The sequence below is a fragment of the Ovis canadensis genome, chromosome 1 (genome assembly GCF_042477335.2).
Source record: "Ovis canadensis isolate MfBH-ARS-UI-01 breed Bighorn chromosome 1, ARS-UI_OviCan_v2, whole genome shotgun sequence".
Classification (NCBI taxonomy): Eukaryota; Metazoa; Chordata; class Mammalia; order Artiodactyla; family Bovidae; genus Ovis; species Ovis canadensis.
In genome coordinates this window covers 266,825,548-266,847,541 of record NC_091245.1, presented here as the reverse complement: position 1 = coordinate 266,847,541, position 21,994 = coordinate 266,825,548, and the positions used below count along the sequence as shown (strand labels likewise).

General features: G+C 45.3%; 1 protein-coding gene and 1 pseudogene across 3 annotated transcripts in view; one reads left to right on the top strand and one right to left on the bottom strand.

Annotated features, from left to right (window-relative positions):
* The window catches only part of HSF2BP (heat shock transcription factor 2 binding protein), an 86,797-nt gene that overhangs the window by 21,372 nt on the left and 43,431 nt on the right, over positions 1–21,994 (top strand). The window contains exons 5-7 of one of the 3 annotated variants that reach the window (XM_069566361.1): positions 2,543–2,668; positions 5,183–5,315; positions 17,292–17,409. In XM_069566361.1, the coding sequence (XP_069422462.1) occupies positions 2,543–2,668; positions 5,183–5,315; positions 17,292–17,409 (377 nt within the window). Of the gene's footprint in view, positions 1–2,542; positions 2,693–5,182; positions 5,316–17,291; positions 17,410–21,994 lie in introns of all 3 variants that reach the window. The other 2 variants (XM_069566355.1, XM_069566372.1) reach the window with 2 other exon arrangements.
* LOC138427103 (nuclear ubiquitous casein and cyclin-dependent kinase substrate 1 pseudogene) lies at positions 8,431–9,513 on the bottom strand (annotated as a pseudogene).

Here is a 21,994-nt window from a genome sequence, read left to right as displayed (position 1 = left end):
ATAAAAGCAGAAATAAACAAAGGGGACCTAATTAAACTTAAAGCTTTTGCATGGCAAAGGGAACTATAAACAAGATGAAAAGACAACCCTCAGAATGGAAGAAAATAATAGCAAGTGAAACAACTGACAAGATTAATCTCCAAAATATATAAGCAGCTCATGGAGCTCAATACCAGAAAAACAAACAACCCAATCAAAAATTGGGCAGAAGACCTAAAAAGACTTATCCAGAGAAGATATCCAGATGGCTAATAAGCACATGAAAAGATGTGTTTTCATCTCAACATTGTTCATTATTAGAGAAATGCAAACCAAAACTACAATGAGATATCACCTCACACTGATCAGAATGGCCATCATCAAAAAAAATCTACAAACAGTAAATGCTGGAGAGAGGGTATGGAGAAAAGGGCACCCTCTTGCACTGTTGGTGGGAATGTAAAGTGATACAGCCATTATGGAGAGCCGTATGGAGATTCCTTAACAAAATAGGAATAGAACTACCATATGAGCCAACAATTCCACTACTGGGCATATACCCTGAAGAAACCATAATTGAAGAAAGCGCACGCACCCCAGTGTTCACTGCAGCACTACTTGCAGTAGTTAGGACATGGAAGTGACCTAGATGTCCATCACCAGATGAATGGATACAGAAATTATGGTACATGTATACAGTGGAATATTAGTCAGCTATAAAGGGAACACATTTGAGTTGGTCCTAAAGAGGTGGAGGAACATAGAGCCTATTATACAGAGAGAAGTAGTTCAGAAAGAGAAAGGATTGTATTATATACGATATAAATATTGTATAGTAACACATATACGGAATCTAGAAAGATGATACTGATGAGCCTATTTTCAGGGCAGCAGTGGAGATCCAGACGTAGAGAACAGACTTTTGGACACAGTTGGGGAAGGAGAGAGTGGGACAGATGGAGAGAGTTGTGGAAACATATACCTCACTACATGTAAAATAGATAGCCAGTGGGAATTCGCCGTGTGACTCAGGGAGCTCAGCCTGGTGCTCTGTGACAACCTAGACGGGTGGGGTGGAGTGGGAGGTGGGAAGGAGGCTCAGGAGGAAGGGGACATGTGTGCGCCTATGGCTGATTCATGTTGATGTCTGGCAGAAACCAGCACAGTGTTGTAAAGCAGCTATCCTCTGATTAAAAATAAATTAATTAAAAGATAAAGTGCTCTCGATATGTTCTAGGTGAAAGGTGTGAATGGAATTATTTTCTTTGAGTTCTTGATATCATTGTACAGTTTGTACAGCCCTGTGTCAGGGCACATCTGCCTGCACCCGCCAGATGTGACCGCAAAAGACAGTTCTGATGGGCATTCCCAACAGTTCTCGTTGATCTTACAGAAGAGCCAAGATAACCAGCCTAATCACAGTGTAGCCTGCTTCAGTTGTGAGAAAAGCTGGAATTCTGAAGGATAGGCTGTGAGTCAGTGTTTGCATATGTCACCACAGCTTGAGTGGCTGAAGTGCACATTTAAGAACCAGGCTTCCATCCTGATGAAGGCAGATATTAAAGACCCAGAGTTAATAAATCACATAAAGCAGTTTTAGCAAGTGTCCTAGGCTCAGGGACCATTTTTCTCAAGTAGATATGACTGTGTGGTGGCTCAGATGGTAAAGAATCCACCTGCAGTGTGGGAGTCCCGGATTAAATCCCTGGGTTGGGAAGATCCCCTGGAAGAGGGCATGGCAACCCACTCCAGCATTCCTGCGTGGAGAATCCTAGGACAGAGGAGCCTGGTGTGGGCTCCAGTCCATGGGGTCTCAAAGAGTTGGACACGACTGAGTGACTAGCACTTATGAAGTCAGGAAACCTCAGGAAACATGGAGAATGACACTGGCACTGATGGTTGGGGGGTGGGAACGCCCCCACCAGCCAAGATTCACCCGAAGGCGAACCTCTAGGAATGCTTGTGTGGACAGAGGTGACATCGGGAGGGCGGCGGCCTTGTTAAGAACCCTGGCTGACTTGTCAGCTGTTCCTTCGGGGGCTGTGGGAGACTGAGAAATTTGGGCTCCGTCTTCCTGTGACTCTGGGCTTGGCTTGCTGGGTCAGAGCATGCCCAGGAGGCCCTTCCTTCTCACTCCTCTCCTTCTTCTGCTCCCATCTTTCCTGCCTGCTCTTGACTGTGTCACCTGGCATTTTTACATTAGAAATACTTCTCTATGAGAGGATTTCTGTTTTGGCTTGTTAATTTCTTCAAGTGTTGTAGGCGGTGCTGTCCTGGGTATAGCCACTGGGACCTGAGATGCCACGTTTCCCATCTGACTTAGAAGGAGTTGAATTCATGTCTTTGGCAGTATTTATAAACTCCAATGCAGTGGCATGTTTTTTGAGTGTTCTTTTTGCCCCTGCAATTAAAAAAATATGAGTTTGTGCCTCACCCTGGGCTAGTTTTCATTCGCTAGCTGTTTACTATATCCTGTGTTCATTTCTGTAAGAGGGAACACAGTAGAGATGCTTTGAGGCTGAATGCTGTCCATTTCTCTGATTTTATCCTGTTTTGGTTTCAGGAGAAGCTGGCTCTTCGACAGCAGCTGAATGAGGCGAAGCAGCAGCTGCTGCAGCAGGCCGAGTACTGCACAGAGATGGGTGCCGCGGCCTGCACCATCTTGTGGGGTGTCTCCAGCAGCGAGGAGGTGGTCAAGGCCATCCTGGGAGGGGTGAGCACACCGTGGGCTGGCTGGACGCTCGATTCGTGCTTGTGTAACGTAGAAGGCACAGTGCCTCTGTTTGGGCGCCTCCAGACCAGACCCATTTGTTTTGCTCGTCAGGCACTTTTGGAATCCCAGCTGTGTAGGGCCTGCGGTAACCTGGATCCAGGGGTGTGTCAAATGAAGGGAGTGAGCTCCCTTCTGTCCCAGAGTCTTTGTGGTGGTGTGGAGGTAGCGCTACTTCAGGGTCGTTACTGGACATCTGTGTACATGTAACAGACTTTAAAGTGCTTTTCAAGTGAAGTCACTTAGTTGTGTCCGACTCTTTGTAACCCCGTGGACTGTAGCCTACCATGCTCCTCTGTCCATGGGATTCTCCAGGCAAGAGTACTGGAGTGAGCTGTCATTTCCTTCTCCAGAGGATCTTCCCAACCCAGGGGTCGAACCTGGGTCTCCCACATTGTAGTCAGATGCTTTACCATCTGAGCCACCAGGGAAGTCATATACCTTACTTCCAGGGGTGAGATAATATTTCATTGCCTCAGTGTTATGTAATAGTTTGTTTTTGTTTAGTTGCTGAGTTGAGTCCAGCTCTTTTGCAATCCCATGGACTGTAGCCTACCAGGCTCCCCTGTCCATGGATTTCCCAGGCAAGAATACTGGCGTGAGTTGTCATTTCCTTCTCCAGGGGATCTTCCCGACCCAGGGATCGAACCCACGTCTCTTGCATTGGCAGGTGGATTCTTTACCATTGCACCACCAGGGAAGCCCTTGTGTTATTTATCATATCTGTATATATAAAATAGATGTTAATAGCATGTGCACACACATGTCAAGGAACTTCACAGGGGAAGAGAGATTTGACATGAACCTTGATTCACTGGCACAGCAGCAGTAACAGGAAGTGAGGAGGGTGGCTCAGGAGGAGAGAAGGGTACTCAGGCCTGAGTGAGACGCAGGGAGCGTGTGTGAGTCTCCTGACACAGGGTGGGGGTGAGTGTGTTGATGGAGCAGTCCAGGGCAGATTCCTAAAGCCTCTGGGGCAGGATTCCTTAAGGCTCTTTGAATGAAAAAGTGACAAGAGAATTTGGGCAGCTTAGCCTGACAGTGAATGAGGATGGAGGGAGGGTGAGGCTGTGGATGTGGAGACTGGCCAGGAAGACATCGGAGCCGCCCCTCCCCCGTCCCCCCCAAGTGATAGAATAGGGGGATGGGAAGTGGGAGAGCTGTGTGGCCGAAGCATGACTGGTGACAGGATGGCCTCCCCAGCCGAGAGGATGACAGCCTAGGAAGACTGTGCCCTGACTCTGGGGGATTGTGTGGTCCTGGATGGAAATAAACACCCAGGTAGATGGTTGGTGGGAGGGCCATATAGTACTTACTCGTCACTTGTAGAGATAGAAATGGCGGAGGGACTAAGTGTATTTTAAAGTTTATTGAGCTTTCTTGAGGTATAACTTATGTATCATAAAATTCATTTATTGTAAGTGTACAACTTAGTGCTTTTCAGCTAAGTTTTGGAGGTGTATAGTATCTCCCAATCCGGTAAGGATAGTCATATCACCTCATGTAGTTCTCTTGTGCCATTGTACAGGCTCTGGTTTTCAGACTGTTTCTTAGAACCCTGCCTCTTCTTCCTCCTTCCCCCAAGGAAGTGCTTTCAGGGCTCTGTGAACTTGGAAACTCTTTTTGCTGAGGAAGGGAGACTTAAATGGGCTTCCATGCAGGAGACCCACATTTGATCGCTGGATCAGGAAGATCTCCTGGAAGGGAAATGGCAGCCCATTCCAGTCTTCTGACCTGGGAAATCCCATGGACAGAAGAGCCTGGTGCGCTACAGTCCATGGGGTCACAAAGAGTCTTAAATGCCAGATGAGCCTGTTTGCTGTCTTTTATGTGTTGAGGTTTCATATAAGATTTTATTTGAAAAATAATTTCTGCCAAAGGTTTGAAAACCTCTGGTTTCATGCCTAGAATAGATAACCTAGTTTTCTGGTATATTTCTAGTATATTTTTGGGTGAACTTGTCCAAGTACTTCTGTCATTGTATAAATTTGAACTGTTTCCCATATGTATGGGCTTCCCTTATAGCTCAGTCGGTAAAAAAATCTGCCTGCAATGCAGGAGACCCAGGTTCGATTCCTGGATCAGGAAGATCCCCTGGAGAAGGAAATGGCAACCCCCTCCAGTATTCTTGCCTGGAGAATCCCATGGACAGAGGAGCCTGGCAGGCTACAGGCCATGGGGTTACAAGAGTTGGATACAACTTAGCGACTTAACTACTACTAACTACTACTATATCAGTCTTCAAGGTAATTTTTCTATATGCCCCAAACCTCATTTTTCTTGATCTTTTCAACAGGAAGTTTTATCGAGGGAACAGATTTTAAAATACTGCTTCTGTAATTAAAACTGGAGTTTTCTGTGTCCTTCACTTTGAAAGTGTTTTCCTGCTGGTAGCCCTGAAAGGTTGTGACGTTCTCATTTCTAAACTTTCAGGATAAAGCTTTGAAGTTTTTCAACATCACTGGTCAAACAATGGAGAGTTTTGTGAAGTCACTGGATGGGGATGTTAAGGAGCTGGATTCTGATGAAAATCAATTTGTTTTTGCTTTGGCCGGAATCGTAACAAGTGAGTAATTCCCTGTGAACATAGTGACTTTCCGGAATGTATTCCAGAGCAGTAATCACAGTCAGGGTGTGTGCGCATGAACACCTCTGGTTCAGATAGGCTCCTGCCCTGGAGGCGCTGACTCAGTGGATGGGGTCGGACCGGGTGTGTGTGGTGGAGCATCACCTGGGTGATTCTGATAAGAAGGCATCAGTGAGTGTGAGCCACTCACCTTAGGAAGCAGGATGGCGCTGCATGTTCTGTTCAGTTCTATATGTTGACAGAAGTCAAAACTGTGTGTTTAGCTACTTATTGCCTGGCATCATCGTCATTTACTTATATCCGCCTAAAGTAAAAGCCTTAAGCAGAGCTTCAGGTAGGCTCTTGCTCTTGTTTTGCTGTTGTAATTCAGTTCAGTTCAGTCGCTCAGTCGTGTCCAACTCTTTACGACCCCATGAATTGCAGCATGCCAGGCCTCCCTGTCCATCACCAACTCCTGGAGTTCACTCAAACTCACGTCCATCGACATGCTGTTGTAATTAAAGAATTCCAAAACATCTAAATTGTCTCTTTAATGAGTTTTCCCCAAAGATTATAGTTACGATTAGATAGAGTTCTAACGGCAAAACTGCTGTAAAGGATAAAGCCAGATGACTAAATAATTAATGCTGATATAGTGGAACGTGGTATATACTAGTGAGTATTAAGGCCCTTTGTTCTGAAGTCAGTGAAATAGTTATAGTGCTATGACTTACTTTTTTACATTGTTCTTTCATCTGTTGTATGCTATGCTCCTCTTAGGGTGATTCTCTGCTTTTAAATAGAGGGGAAATGTTATTTTTCTTTATCTACTGAAATCCTAAGGCAGTAGATCTCATGTAGACAATTTCTTCATAAGCCTTTAAGAGCTGGTGATATTCTTCATGGGCAGATGTTGAGACCCAGGTGTTGTCCAATCTTGATTTGGCCTTTGTCTGCTGGAGGACGGCCTCATGCACTTTCATCATAGCCTCTTCAGCTGGTTGAGGCTTGCACTGCTCCACCTTCTAAAATTTCTATAAGATATCTTTTCTCGTTTGCCGGGGTCCAGCACTGGTGGATCCAGGGAATTCGAAGCAGAGATGGCGTCAGCATCTGAGGAATTAATTGCTTAATTAAAGATATGGAGGGAGATTAGAAAGAAATAGTATAGTAGGAAAATAAGTAGAGAAAAGAGGCTGAATAACTTGGTTTACGTGGAAAACCAATAAAACTCCAAGACAAGGAGTTTGCATCACCTACGTAGGCCACCGGTGCCAACTTGAATAGCGGAGGGTGCCCCACCTTGGGCTCCCTCTCGCATGGGTCTTAGAAGCCAGGGCAAGTAAGTAGACCAGGCGAGCCTCCACGCTCCAGATGGGAATTCAGCCAGAAAAGAAGAGAACGAGTAAAGACCACATGGGGGAAACCAGTCTTTCCAGGAACTGGTCCATTTCTTTATTTTCCAAATCCACTTTTATACTTTTAGTTGTACATAAAGATAAATGTGTTCTCAGCATATCTTTGTTCTTACAAGGGTCTTACATTTGTTTTACAATATCTTCTGGTCTGGAGACCGATGAACATTTTACACCTTTCTTTCTATTGATAAAGGTTAATCGATCAGAAAACTTGTTCCCCTTAAGATCTATTTAGTCTTAAGATAGTGAAGAAGTTACATTTTTAGATAGCAAGGACACAGTGATTTATAACAAAGAAAGAGGAGTACAGTGATCTATAACAAAAGAGAAAATTCATTAACTCAAAAAGTCTAGTATTGCTAACATCAAAAGTACTATATTTCTTTTTCTACATTCCAGTTACATTGATTAATATACTCCCAGGTGCCTAAGGATATGGAGGCTGGCGGCAATCATTAACTCAGCAATGAAACCCCTCACCAACATAATTTCTAACTAACTCACTAATATTATACTAATAATTTTCTAACTTCTCAAAAGAATCTGTTTTTAGAAAGTTTAAAGCATCTTGTGCCTCTCACGGTTGGGAGGCTGTAAACAATCACATGTGGCTAGATAATCCTGTCAGGTAGGCTAGAGAGCCATCAGAGGAGTTTTTGGACCACGCCCAGGAGATTTATTAACTGGAGTCCTAAGTTAACTCCTTTACAGAGAGAGGTGGTGGGGGACAGCCCCCCGTAATGTCAGAAGTGTAGGTGAAAGGCATAATGCAGCAAGGCAGGCAGACTCTGGTTTTGGGGGCAGATGCATGAGCAGATTCAGCGAGGCTCCCTTAAGGCCCGACTCGCCTTTGCCTGTCGGGCCCCTTAACCTCATGACCTTTGCCATGGGCGGGGCTCCTCATGCTGGCTCCTGGCACTTCTTTATTTTTTTTATTTTATTTTTTTTTGAGTTTCACATTAACTGGCACTTTATTTTGCTTAAAACCTAAACATTGTCAGTTTGAGAAGAAATCCACTGTGATATATAGATCTCCCCATTTTAATTCTAGGGTTTCTTCTTTTGATCCTTGGTAAAATTTTTTATTCAAGAAACAGAATAGATACATATATATATTTAAAAACAGGAACCATTAGAGAATGAAATAGGAAATCAAGCAAGATTTGAGTTTTGGATAGGAAATTAAGAAAGATTTAAGTTTTGGCGGCCCTTGCTTTTTTTTAAAGTTCTTTAAAGACTGTAGCTGAATAAAAGGATCACTGGCTCCGAGTCTCCTAGAGATAACAAGTGATGAAACTAAAAACAAGCAAACCTATATCCCCAAACAGGGTCAGGTAACTTCAGTTCCCTGCCCCCACAGTATAAAACATGAATACCTTTAGTAGCAGTTCAGAATTCATCTTTATCTCCTACCTGCCCCATCAGTGGAAGTTTAACATCATGATTTTTTAGACATCCGTATTTTTGTATATAGAATATAAACTTGTATTAGATGACAATTGATTTTTTTTTAAATTCAGGTAGAGAAAGAAGCAATAACTTTTAACTAAAACCTTCTACATTTTTTGATTCCTGTTCAACTTGCTACCATTTAGCAAAAAGCAAAATTTTCATAGTGTTTACCTCAAATCTTATTGCTTTACAACTGTGGCATACCCTCCATTAAAAATAAAAAGATGAAGCAGTCAATCCAGTGATTAATTTAACATGGCTTTCATTGGGAAAGGGGGGGAGGGGGAAGAGGGGGTCATGACGAAGAGACCAATAGACAAAAAAGGTAAATTAAACATACAATGCTTTTCTTTAAAAAAAAAAGAAAAAGAAGAAAATGTTATTTTCAACAAAAGGGAAAAAAAGCATTGAAAGCCCATGAGTCAAGCCATAGCCAAAACCATATTCTATCTTAAGTAGCTTTTCTTTTTTTTCCCTTTTTTTTTTCTTTTTTTCTCTTTTTTTTTTTTTTGTTTTTTAAATAAAATCTCTCCCCAGACCATCATCACTTTTAATCTTCCCCAGACTGGGCTTCATCTTCAGACCCTTCATCCCCAGATTTCTCAGGTGGAGGGCTTGAAGACGTTTTCTTTTCCAGAGGGCTTTCTGGTTCCTCATCTTCTTCTTTGGGAGAAGGAGTCTTTTCCTTTGATGCCTTTGAAGCTGTGGGGCGACCCACTTTCCCCTTGCCTTTCACAGGACTTGGCGTCACTGTGGCCTTTAGCCTGGGCTTCGGCATTTTCTTTTCTTTTCTCTCAGGCTTCGACTTCTTAACCATCTTTTTGTTTTTCTTTTTTGAACTGCCATAGTCACTATCATCATCGTCTTCTACTAGGAAATCCTCATCACTGCCGGAATCTTTCTCCTGGAACGGCGCCTCGTCCTCCTCCTCTTGCTCCTCCTCGCTGCCCGCATCGCCCATGAGCATCTCCCTCTGCTTGGAGGCTGCTTTAGAGGCTGCCTGCCGTTGCTGGTGCACGCTCTTATGGTCTTCCTTCTCGTCTTCACTGTCCTCTGCTGAATGAGAATCATCCTTCTTAGTCTTCACATCTTTTTCTTCTGAGTCCTCACTATCTTCCTGTGAATTCTTTCCAGATCGCCTCTTATTTTTAGCTTCTCGGGGAGATGATCGAATTTTCTTAGCTGGAGGGCCTGAATCTCTTCCATAATCTTCATCAGCATCATCAGATTCCTGAAATTGTGAATAATCAACGACCTTCCTATTTCTGACAGGCCGAGACATGTTCGCTGTCAAAACAGGACCGAGTCGAGGAGCCAAAGACCAGGACCCCCCCCACCCCGCGCGCTTGGCGCCCCACCCCCCCCCAACTTCGGCCGAGGAGGCCGCTGCCGCCGAGCCCCCAGCTGCTGGCTTCTCAGACTCCGCTGCTCCCTGGTTCAGGGCCCCTTAATCAGACGAGCCCCCCGCTCCCCAGTCTCTTCCCTGGCACTTCTTTAAATAAATACTTGGGTATTTGGCTGCCCCAGGTCTTAGTTTATTTATTTGGTGGCACGTGGGATCTTTAGTTGCGGTGTGTGAGATTTAGTTCCCTGATCATGGGTGGAACTTGGATCATCCGAATTGGGAGTGCAGAGTCTTAGCCACTGGACCACCAGGGAAGTCCCTGGGGTCTCTTTTTTAGCGGAATGTTTAATGCTTGCAAATTTGATGATTAGATTTTCTGCTGTTTGCAAGTGACTCCTAAAATCTGTGATGTGTGTGACTTTCCATTCTGCTGAGTTGTTATTTTGAATTGCTTCAATTGCTAGCTGGTGTGCAGTAGTGAGGTCATGGGCCAGTGGGTAAAGCCAGCCTGTTGCTCAGTTGACAAGCTCAACTTGGCTTTGTTTTTCCCTACCTGGAGTGGCTCACTTAGGAGCTCTCACGAAGAGTCAGAAGTGGGCATGTCTGCATTCCACTTACAGGCTGATGAACGTGATGCAACGTTTATGCACTTGTGTTGGTGTTTACTGCTGCTCCCCCGAGGCCTCGGGGCCTTCCGTGTCTCAGACACCAAGACCGTTCCACCAGCAGATACGTTGGTTAGCTGTCAGATAGATCTCTGCCTTCTAAACTTACCTGTGGGAAACTCGCCTTACAGCTTTTTTTTTTCACCTTGTTGGAATCCTGCAAGTTTTGACAAATGCATGCAGTCACGTTACCACCACAGTGAAGATGTGGAAAAGTTCCATTTCCTCCCTCTTGTCTCCCCCCCACCACCTTTCTTTTGCAGCCAGCCCCTCCGCCCACCATCAGCACCAACCAGCTGCTCGTCTGGCAGTTTGCTGTGCTTTTTAGCTGAATTTTCCTGGCTGGCCTGTCTGGTATCCAGTGTCCACCCTTGGGGAGCAGGTGCTGGCCTCCCATTTCTCCTTGCAGCCCCTGCCTTTTCCTATTTTTTCCTGTCAGTCAGTTGATTCTGCAACCTCAGCTCTGATGTGTTCAGGATAAGTTGTGATTTTTCAAATTATCTGCCTGCTTCTTTTTAAAGAATGGAGGTGTCGCTCTTTTCAGTTTACTGTGTCCTAAGCAAAAGCTGGCTGTCAGAGATTGGTTTAAACTGTGAAATTAGTGAATTTTTCTTATCTATAGTCACTGTTGTTAATAATAGATTAATAGTAATACAGAGTGGATTTTTATGCCCAGCTAGTCCACTTCCTGGGATATCAGTTCTCTGGACTTTATTTTCTTCGTTATTTTTATAATGCCTGCTCAGTTCCTTACACGTTGTTGTGCATGTTACTGAGCTATGGGTAAGTGGTAGCATATTGTAACCCAGGGTCCTGTTTAACACAGGGTGTACAATTGTTTTCTACAACTTTTATAAGTGGACACATATAGAACTTAAAAGAAGATGGCAAATTGTTATCGCGACCCTGTGAAGGTTAACTTGCGTAGCTTACAAATGGAAAACTTATTTTTCTGACTACCTTTTCTACTTTTTGACTATTTGGAAGTTATAATTGCATTCCTTGTCTCTAAATTCTGGGTTTATTCATTCAAACAGTGTTAGGTAATGATTGTTGTTGTTTAGTCTCAAAGTTGTGTCCAACTCTTTTGTGACCCTATAGACTGTAGCCCACCAGGCTCCTCTGTCCATGGGGTTTCCCAGGCAAGAATACTGGAGTGGGTTGCCAGTTTCTTTTCCAGGGGATCTTCCTGACCCAGGGATTGAAATCACTTCTCCTGCGCTGGCAGGCGAATTCTTTACCACTGAGCCACCAGGGAAGCCCGTAGGTAATGATTAACGAATTAAAATTTCTTTTTATTTCCATGCCTCACAGCTTGTGGGATCTTAGTTCCCTGACCAGGGAGGACCCGGGCCCAGCAGTGAGAGTGCCGAATCCTAACTACTAGGCTGCCAGAGAACTCCCCCAAGTTACTTTTTTGATTGTTGATAATTTGTGGCAGGACTGGATCCAGCTTATCTGTCATGGATGTAATAGTCGCCCAGAGCTTATAGCAGCGCGCCCCAGTGTCAGTGACCAGCGCTGCTCCTGGCCCCTCTGTGCTTCTGCCTCCTGATTCCTGCCGTCACGTGCTTGCACTGACACGGGGGAGCAGAGTCCAGTTCCTCTTCCACCACTGACCAGCCCTGTGCTCTTTACACTGTGACCCCCAGCTTCGTCTTCTGAAAAGAGAGGCTTAGGCCCCCAGATGAGGATTAAGGTCTGCCCCAGCCCTGGACTGTGGGTGCTCTGAGAAACGAGGCTGTGAGCCTTGTGTCTGGGATCAGGTGATGGTCTCGGAGGGCCAGTTGGCTTTCACTGTGTGCCATATCCTTGAGTAACTGTCCCGAGAGCAGTGTTTCTCAGCCTCAGCAGTAAATGCTCTGTTTGGGGGAGTTCTTTGCACTGTAGGGTTTAGGAACATCCCTGCACTCTGCCCTGAGAGTCCAGGAGCAGCCTCTGGGGTGGCAGCCAAGAGTGTCTCCAGTGGTTGCCAGGTGTCTCTTGGCGGCAAAATTGTGCTCCCTTGCCACTTTGAGGACCACTGCCCTGTATCATGGCCTCAACCTGTCTTGTACATATAAAGTTTATGATAATCTGGGATGTTAGAGGTAAATGCAGAGAGCTATTTTGAGATGCTGAAAACTGTTTTGGTTTCTGTGTCCCCTGGGCGTGAATCTGACATGTTTGATGTTGTCTATCTATATAGAGGTCTTGCTAAGTCAGGAGAATTTGATGCCTGTTATCTACAATATCCAGTTAATCACAGACATTGTCTTTCAATGGTTTGTCTTGGATAATTGGGGATACTTTGTAATCTCTCCTTAGATAATGCCCTTCCTTCAGTTGACAGAGTGTGACCAAGATAAGAAGCTGTTGTTTTGTGGAATTGGAGTGTTTCCTTGAAACTCATGTCCCTTTTGTAGCTGGCTCAATTAAAAAGATAAGCATAGTCAGTTCAGTTCAGTTCATTTCAGTTGCTCAGTTGTGTCCAACTCTTTTGCGACCCCATGAACCATTGCACACCAGGCTTCCCTGTCCATCACCAACTCCCAGAGTTCACCCAAACTCATGTCCATTGAATCAGTGATGCCATCCAACCATCTCATTCTCTGTTGTTCCCTTCTCCTCCTGCCTTCAATCTTTTCCAGTATCATGGTCTTTTCAAACGAATCAGCTCTTTGCATCAGGTGGCCAAAGGATTGGAGTTTCAGCTTCAACATCAGTCCTTCCAATGAACACCCAGGACTGATCTCCTTTAGGATGGACTGGTTGGATCTTCTTGTAGTCCAAGGGACTCTCAAGAGTCTTCTCCAACACTACAGTTCAAAAGCATCAATTCTTTGGTGCTCAGCTTTCTTTATAGTCCAACTCTCACATCTATACATGACCACTGGAAAAACCATAGCCTTGACTAGATGGACATTTGTTGGAAAAGTAATGTCTTGGCTCTTTAATATGCTATCTAGGTTGGTCATAACTTTCCTTCCAAGGAGTAAGCATCTTTGAATTTCATGACTGCAATCATCATCTGCAGTTATTTTGGAGCCCCCCAGTCTGACACTGTTTCCACTGTTTCCCCATCTACTTGCCATGAAGTGATGGGACTGGATGCCATAATCTTCGTTTTCTGAATGTTGAGCTTTAAGCCAGCTTTTTCACTGTCCTCTTTCACTTAAGCACAGTCAGTCTTAGAGTTTTCCAGATTAAAGGAATGTATGAGGAGGACTGTGAGATTGAGGACAGGAGGAGAAGGGGACAACAGAGGATGAGATGGTTGGATGGCGGCATCAACTCAATGGACATGAGTGAGCAAACCCAGGAGATGGTAAAGGACAGGGAAGCACCTAGTATGCTGCAAAGAGTTGGACACAACAATAGAACCTTTCACTGATAGGGGTTCTGGGATTATAGTTAATTTTGCGATTGTTTCTTGAATCATATATAGTATGGGCAAATAATATTCAGATTGGTTGTAATTTGTGTGTAGGAGAGTTTTCTAGGACTCTAAAATTTTCCTTCTGTAATGCCTTTTCTTTATCCATTTCATTTACAAAATAAACGCCTATCCGTTAAACTTTGCAGGAGCTGTGTCCAGAGAGCAGGGGTGATGATGGTCTCAGAATAACAGTTAGAGATTGGGAGAAACGGAAGGTGCTGGGAGTCTGTCTTTCCTGAGAGTGCAGTTGAGTGTTAAGGGAAGGAATCTGAACAAATTGAAAGACAGGAATTACACTTGTAGATGGGCTGTTGGAAAGTTGGGGGTTCTGCTTGGAGCTCTTTAATTCATGGTGGGTCAACAGGTTATAGCACCTGGCTGGCAGTGGAGCTCTGCCAGCATAGGCCTGGCCCTTGATTTCTCTGTGACTGGGCGCCCTAACAGTCTGAACACACACTCTTCCGTGGTGGAGATGTATCTGACCCCGTGAAGCAGGTTGAGCATATTTTCGTGCATTTGTTGGCTGTTTGTATCTCTTCTTTGGCGAAATGTCTGTTTAAGTCCTTTGCACATTTCAAAATTAAGTCATTTGTCTTTTTATCATTGAGTTAGAGTTCTTTGTATATTCTAGATACCAGTCCCTTATCAGGTATATTATTTACAAACCTTTCCTGTCATTCTGTAGTTGTCTTTTCGCTTTCTTGGTAGTGTCCTTTGAAGCGCAAAAGTGGTACTTTTTGATGATATCCAGTGTAATTTTTTCTTTAGTTACTTGCTTTTTTGTTGTCGTATATAAGAAGTCATTGGCTTAATTCAAGAATATGAAGATTTACCCCTGTGTTTTCTTCTAAGAGTTTTATAGTTTTAGCTCACACATTTGGCTCTTTGATCCATTTTGGGTTAATTTTTATGTATGGTATAAGGTAGGGGTTCAGTCTTTTTTCTTTGCACGTGGCTATCCAGTTGTCCCAGCACCATTTGTTGAAGATTATTCTTTTATCCTTTCTCCATTCAGTTGTCTTGATCCCATTCTTGAAAATCAGTTAATCATAAATTTGACTGTTTATTTCTGGACTCTCACTTCTACCATTGATCTGTGTTACTATTATTATGTCAGTACCTTGTTATGATTCCTATTGTAAAAAATAAGACAAAATAATTACAAGGTAAAGCAAAAGTATCAAACATAATACCCTTCAACTTTTTACATTTTTTTATCAGCATAAGTAATTCACACTAGTTTCATTTCTTAAATTATATAATTACTATGGTAACTTCTAGAAATACCTATAAACTTTGAAGAAAAATGAACCTAGAGGAGAAAAAAATGTGCAGTTTAACAGAAAATTAAACCAGCAATCCTTCACAGTCCTAGGACTAACTCATGAGTATCCCAGATAGGCTGATAATTACCGGAGCTGTCAGTATAGAAATTTGTTGACATTTATTTCCCTGGTGACTCAGATGGTAAAGCATCTGCCTGCAATGCTGGAGACCTGGGTTCGATCCCTGGGGTGGGAAGATCTCCTGGAGAAGGAAACGGCAACCCACTCCAGTACTCTTGCCTGGAAAATCCCAGGGATGGAGGAGCCTGGTAGGCTACAGTCTATGGGGTCGAAAAGAGTCGGACACGGCTGAGCGACTTCACTTTCACTTTCATTTTACTTCATAGTTGCTCCTTCATCTGTGTTTAGTGAAAGGGAAGATTGGCCTTCACCCTTACAATACTGGATATGTGGGAAGGAACCTCACTCACCAGTAAAGTGGCTGTGTCTTGTTGGGTGGTGTTTGCTCTGGTACAGTGTACGTTTTGCTCTGTAACTTTTTTCTTCAGTGACATGTTAGTGATGTTTCTGTTATCTATGCTGTGTAACCAACTGCCCCCAAACCTTGTCATTAAACAATAGCAGTCATTTATTTCTCTCGAGAACTTGCAGTTTGCTCTGGACTTGGCAGGGAGGATCTGCTGCTGCTCTGCCCTGACTGGGACCTCAGCTGGGCTGACTCACATTGCTGTGGGTAGAATAGCTGGGGGTGAGCAGGACTCCACCTCTCCTTGTGGAGTCTCGGGCCTCTCCATGGTATACTTGAACGTAGTTGCATTTCAGCAAGAGTTAGATTTCTTTCCTAGCAATCAGGGCTCCTAGAGCAACTGGCAAGCTGCCAGGTTCTTTCTGTCTTGCCTTGAAAGTCGTGCAGCAGGTGGGTTGCGTTCTGGTTCATACACAAGTCAGGAACAACACAAGGCCTGCAGACCAGAGGCATGGTTTGTTGGCAAGCCATCTCTGGAAACTACTAAAGTAGGCAGCTAGAATGTGTGTTTCCTTTTTTAATATGAAGAATGTCATCTCCAAAAACTTACTTAAAATGACTTTGAGTTTATGATGCCCAATGCTTCATTTCCCCCCAGGTATTTCTTTGGTAAATCTAGAGTGTTTCCTGTGATAGAAAATATAGTCATCAGGTTCAAATTCATTGAACAAATAAGATTACATTTGTATCAGTGAAGGGTCCTGTCTTCAGTAAAGTTATCGCTGTCATGAAATTATATTCCAAATTAAATAGCATGAGGCAATTATGAGGCAAAAATTGCTGGAATACCAAGCAGAAATGGGAACAATATTCTCGTTTGATCAGGAATGTCCAGGATCTGGTTCCATAGGGTTGGCCTGCTAGCATAGATGAAATTTATATTCTGCTATTAGATTACAATTAGTCAAAGACAGAGCAAGTCAGTGATAGAATTTATACTCCATTTTTGATAGTTATTAGCAAATGAAAAATAGAAGAACAGTTCCTTAAACTTGTAGAGGGTCTTGCCAGAACCATCCAGTGAACACCACGCTTAACTGGAAGTGCATCGGTGAGGCCAGAAGAAGCCTGCGGGTGCTGCTGCCCTGTCTCCTCCAGCCAGACCGGCTCATGTGGGTTAGGAATTTCAGTCGCTCTGAATCATGCTTTATTGTTAGACCTAGCCAAGGAAAAATCATACCGGCACATACATAAATATTCTGGATTACTGACGTGTCCTTGTAGGTATCTGGGAGTGTGACGGAGCCAGTGTTAGCTCCACAGTGTCCCTGGGGAGACAGGGTGATGACTTGGTCTGGTTTCCTTCTTGGTTCTGTGGGACCTCAAGCATGAAGAAAGGTGACACTTGCTGACCCACAATGGTATGTACAATTTATACAGAAAAGTTTTCTTGTAATCAGTTTTTGTCCTGGTCTCTCTTGACCTCATGATTTCAGTTTGGTATTCTAGTTTAAAGTCATCAGGATTTCACCCCTAGGGTTGAAAGTGTATTTTAGTGTCCTTGGTCCCAGATAAAGTCATCAGCCCCTACCCTCTGTTTGGACCCCAACCACTCATAGCTGTTTATCCAGTATTCTGGAGCCTGGTGTCCACTTGCTGTGCTGTGGACAGACTGCAGCTGTATGTAGACCCAGTGCTCTGTTCCACTACCCAGCCCTTTGCTAATCACAGTGAGCATTGCTCCCCTTCTTAGTAACTGCCATGCTTCCCAGTTACCCTGTTCTGGCTGCTGGCTCTGTGGCTAACTATTCTGTGTTCACTAGGTATGTTAGAAGAAAGACAGCAATGCTCCTCTGTCTTGGACAGATTTCTCTAGGTTTTGCAGTAGCGGTGATTTTGACGCTTTGTGTCCTCTTTCTGTTGCAGATGTAGCTGCCATAGCCAGTGGCCGTGAATTCCTGGTTAACTCGAGTCGAGTGCTCCTGGATACCATACTGCAGCTTCTAGGGGACCTGAAGCCCGGACAGTGTACCAAACTCAAAGTGTACGGTGGCTAGTATTGAAAAGTTCACGTTTATTTGCATATGAGTTAGAATTTGCTGATTGGGCCTCTTTTTCAAGCGAACAGTTAATTTAGCTATAGCTCTAAAAAATAGAAGAAACAAATTTCCTGGAGAATTAAGGGATACACTCTCTATTTGATACTGTTTTAGAAAAATAATACAAGCAAAAGGAATCTTCCCACCTCAGGGCAATTAGTGAGTCCCAGATGCTGTCATGGGTGAATTTTGGACTAGGTGATGGCTGTGGCAGCACCCCATTTCCAGGGGCCAGAACCTGGACTCACTTTCCACTTGTGTGTAACAAGTTACTACACACTGAATGGTTGAAACAACACCTCCGTCAGGGTCTGTAGGTCAGAGGTTTGAGTCGGCTTGCTTGGTATCCCAACAGGGCCTCACAAGGCCCAAATCAGGGATGGTCCAGTTGGGTCTCTTTCCAGAGGTTCTGGGTGGGAGTCTGCTTCCACGTGCATTCAGGTTGCTGCTGCTGCTGCTGCTGCTAAGTCGTGTCAGTTGTGTCCGACTCTGTGCGATCCCATAGCCGGCAGCCCACCAGGCTCTGCCATCCCTGGGATTCTCCAGCAAAAACCACTGGAGTGTGTTGCCATTTCCTTCTCCATTGCATGAAAGTGAAAAGTGAAAGTGAAGTCGCTCTGTCGTATCCAACTCTTTGCGACCCCATGGACTGCAGCCCACCGGGCTCCTCCGTCCATGGGATTTTCCAGGCAAGAATACTGGAGTGGGGTGGCATTGCCTTCTCCGATTCAGGTTGCTGGAGGAACCCAGTTCCTTGTGTTCACAGGAGTCTGGTCCCTGCCTCCTTGCTGGCTGTCAGGTGGGGCCATGTTTAGCTTCCAGGGGTGATTGAATTCCTTATCACCTGACCCCCACCCCATCTTCAGATCACAGTAACTCCCTGAATCTTTCTTATACTTTGAAACTTCTTCAATTTCTTCTTCCACCAGCCAGAGAAAACACTCTGCTTTCCATGGGGTCATAGGTTTACATTTGGCATAGCTGAATAAACTCCTTTTTGATTAACTCAGAGCCAGCTGATCAGTGACCTCAGTTGTATCTGCCGAGTCTCACTGCCTGGACCAGGTAACTTAACACATTGTTGTTGTGGTTTAGTTGCTAAGTCATGTCTGACTCTTGGAGTCTGCCAGGCTCCTCTGTCCATGGGATTTCCCAGGCAAGAATACTGGAGTGCGTTGCCATTTCTTTTTCCAGGGAATCTTCGCGACCCAGGGATTGAACCCCCGTCTCCTGCACTGGCAGGCAGGTTCTTTACTGTTGAGACACAGGGAAGCCCGGCTTAACATGACCAGGGTATTACGTGTCGGCCGCAGGGGTTAGGATAGGAAACCTTGATCCATTTTCGGATTCTGCTGCTGCACCGTTTATTTCGGGTGTTTGCTTTTACTTCTTGGAGCACTTTAAATAATACCTTCTTTAAGGCTTTGTCAGATACTTTTCATATCTGTGTCGTCTTGGCTTTGGTATGTTTTGATTCTCTTGTTCCACTGAGTTGGGACTTTTCCTATTTCTTTATAGGCTGAGTAATTTTTGGATTGTATCCTGGACATTTGGATATTATGTTTTGAGGTTCTGAGTCTTGCTTAAATCTTATGGGAAATGTTGATGTTTTGTTTCAGCAGGCAGCCAGCCTGGTTGGGGTCAGCTCACAAGTTCTGACCAGCCTTCTCTGTTTATGACTTCCATGTCAGTTCCATTTTTTTGTTGTTGTTGTGGTTTTAGCTACATTATGTGGCTTGCAGGATCACAGTTCCCTGACCAGGGACTGAACCTGGGCCCTGGCAGTGAAAGTGCTGAGCCCTGGCTGCTAGGCCACCAAATCCCAACCACTCCCATCAGTCCCACTTTTAAGAAGCCTTGGCAGTGCTGTTGGGTCTGCCCCTCACGTGTGTCCCTGTCCGAGACCCGGATGATGTGATATTTTAGTTCTCAGAGTCTAGTACATGCTGCTTATGATCAGATCCACACATGCATAGCTGGGATGAGGCCTGGAGTCTATAGGCGACCTCGTGTGGTCACATTCCTGAGCTCCTAACTCTCCATGACGTCTTGGTGCTTGTTTGTTCCCAGGACCCCCTCTTTAGTCCTTCCCCCAGAAGGCTGGTTCTCTGTGTCCTGAGGTGTCAGGTTCCTGCACTGTGCCCACACCCAGGGCAAGTGCTGGAGTGCAGAGGATCCCAGTTCCTTTGGGCGGTGAGGACGATTCCCTTCCCACAGAGTCTGAGTTACCCGAGGGCTCCCACTGCCTGCCTGGTCGTGCTCCCCCTCATCTCCTCGAGCCTGAGCCCTGGGCTTCTCCTGGCATGCTCCACATGGGTCAGGGCCACCCTGGGCTTGGCGGCTGAGTGGTGAACTGCTGGTTTGGTGGTTCTTACCAGTTATGGTCTTCTTCACAATCCACCTGCTTCTGTTTCCTTTTCTGGGGCCTAACCTAGCTGCTCCTTGTATTCTGTCCAGAGTTTATAGCTGCATCAGAGACAGCGAGAGGGCGGGTGTGTTGACTCGGTCTTCTCTGGAGCAAAGCTCTCAGGTCCAACTAAGTATGTGTATGTACGTGAGCAGTACATGTAGTATAACGTGATATGTAACTTACCTCGTGGTGTGTGTATTTTTATAAGTTGTATGTGGATCTTACCCTTGTAAGTATTTTGCATCAAAGGAAATGTAACATTTGAATTATGTTCTCACTATGGATGGACATGTATGTTATTTTCATGTTTAACTCTACAAATGTAATGTTAAAGTGAAAATCTTTGGCAAACACGTCCTTGCTAACTTGTGTGAGAGTTCTTTGAAGGGTTTTCCCAGAAGCGCAGTGTTTGAGATAAAGGACACGCACATTCAGTTTTATGAAGCGCCGCCACATGGGTCACCAGAGTGCACAGTTGCACGCACACACACAGAGCTCTGTCTTCCACTCCCTCATCAGTTCTTCATGGTTCTGTTCCTGTAAAGAACACTCATGTTATCTCTGTTTCTGTCTTTAGGTTTAACTTACCAGGGAGGGTGCGATTCTCTTCACATGTTCATAGCATGAGTTTTTTTCCATGAATGCCTGTTGCCCATTTTCTGTTGGGTTGTCTTTTTCTTTATGATTTGTTGTCTGTCATTCTGCTGTCTCCTGCTTCTGTGTCTATACACGGTCAGCGTTTGCGGGGCCAGCCAAGCCCCTGCTCCAGTTGCTGTGGCGTGGTGTGGCGCCTGGGGCTCTTCTCGCCTCTCTGTATCTGGCATGGAGCCCTCTGCCTCTTTGTCCTGATGGGTTCCTGTCCACCGCAGCGGGAGGTGGGAGGACCGCCTGCAGAGACGTTTGCTTGCTTACTTGACAGGCTTCCTTCTGACTCCTGAGCACAGCGTGAGCAGCTGTCAGCATCGAGCCCTCTTGGGGTCCCTGAAGCAGGTCCCCCGCTTGGCTGTCTCCAGCTGCCTCCTGATATGCACACCGTCACCCTCGTCCTGCATCGCTGTTGAAGTCCAGCCCCGAGTGCTCTGAACTAGGACCTCTCATTCCGCAAGCACTTCCTTTGCTTTGTGACCTCTCCTCGACTTGACTGCATCTTGCCTTTTTCTTGAAGATTTTACTTTCCTTTCCACGTTTGTGATCAAAGGCTGCTCCTTTTCAGCAGCTTGGGTACCTCAGAGCCAGAGATGGGGATTAAAAAAAATTATTTACAGCAAGTTTTTACTTTCACAACAAGATTGAGAGGAATATACACTTCCCCATAAACCTCTACCCCTGCTCCCCATGCACGGCTCTCCCAATTATCAACATGACTCACAAGAATTTTTTTTTTACCAAGGCTGAACCTGCTTTGATGCGTCGTAATTGCCCAGAGACCATAGCGTACGTGCAGCTGTGGTCCATGTGTGGATTTGGGCAGATATGTCATGACCCACGTTCGTTGTTATAACAGCGTGCAGAGGGTCCTGGACTTTGTCCTCGTGCGCATTGTCAGCCTACGAGGTGGGCAGCTCCGTCTCGGTCCTCAGACACGTACTGCTGTCGCGTTCAGCTCCTTCCTCCTGTTGCCTCCAAACCTTGCCGAGACTCCCGCTCCACACTGCCTCTCTCCTCCAGTCACTCTGTTGGCCGCCTGGCTCATTTGGATCTGCTAGTGAGGCGTGTCAGGGTTTCCCTTGCTCTGTCAGCAGCCCCAGGCCCCTCCCCGCCATCTCCTGAGCACTGACCTTGGACCAGCTGTCACCTGCTCCCTTCCTGGTTGCCGTGGTGCTGGAGGAGAAGGTTTCCAGATGCAGTCATGCATCAGTTCACCCTCCCCTGGTCCTGAGCCCCGTGCAGCCCTCATCTGTCCTTTATTTCTCTGCAGCACAGGTGTGGGGGTCCCAGCAGGTGCTTTCCTGCCTGTTCCCCAGGGAAAACTGAGGGTCGTGGCCTATGCTTACCCCCCTCGCTGCCTCACTCTTTACCTGCCTCACCAGCAGTTCTCTCATGTGGCCTTGTGAGATTAGGGGGCTTTCACTAGCTGTCCTTTTGCTTAGTTGCTCTCTGGGACTTTGCTCAGTTAGTTG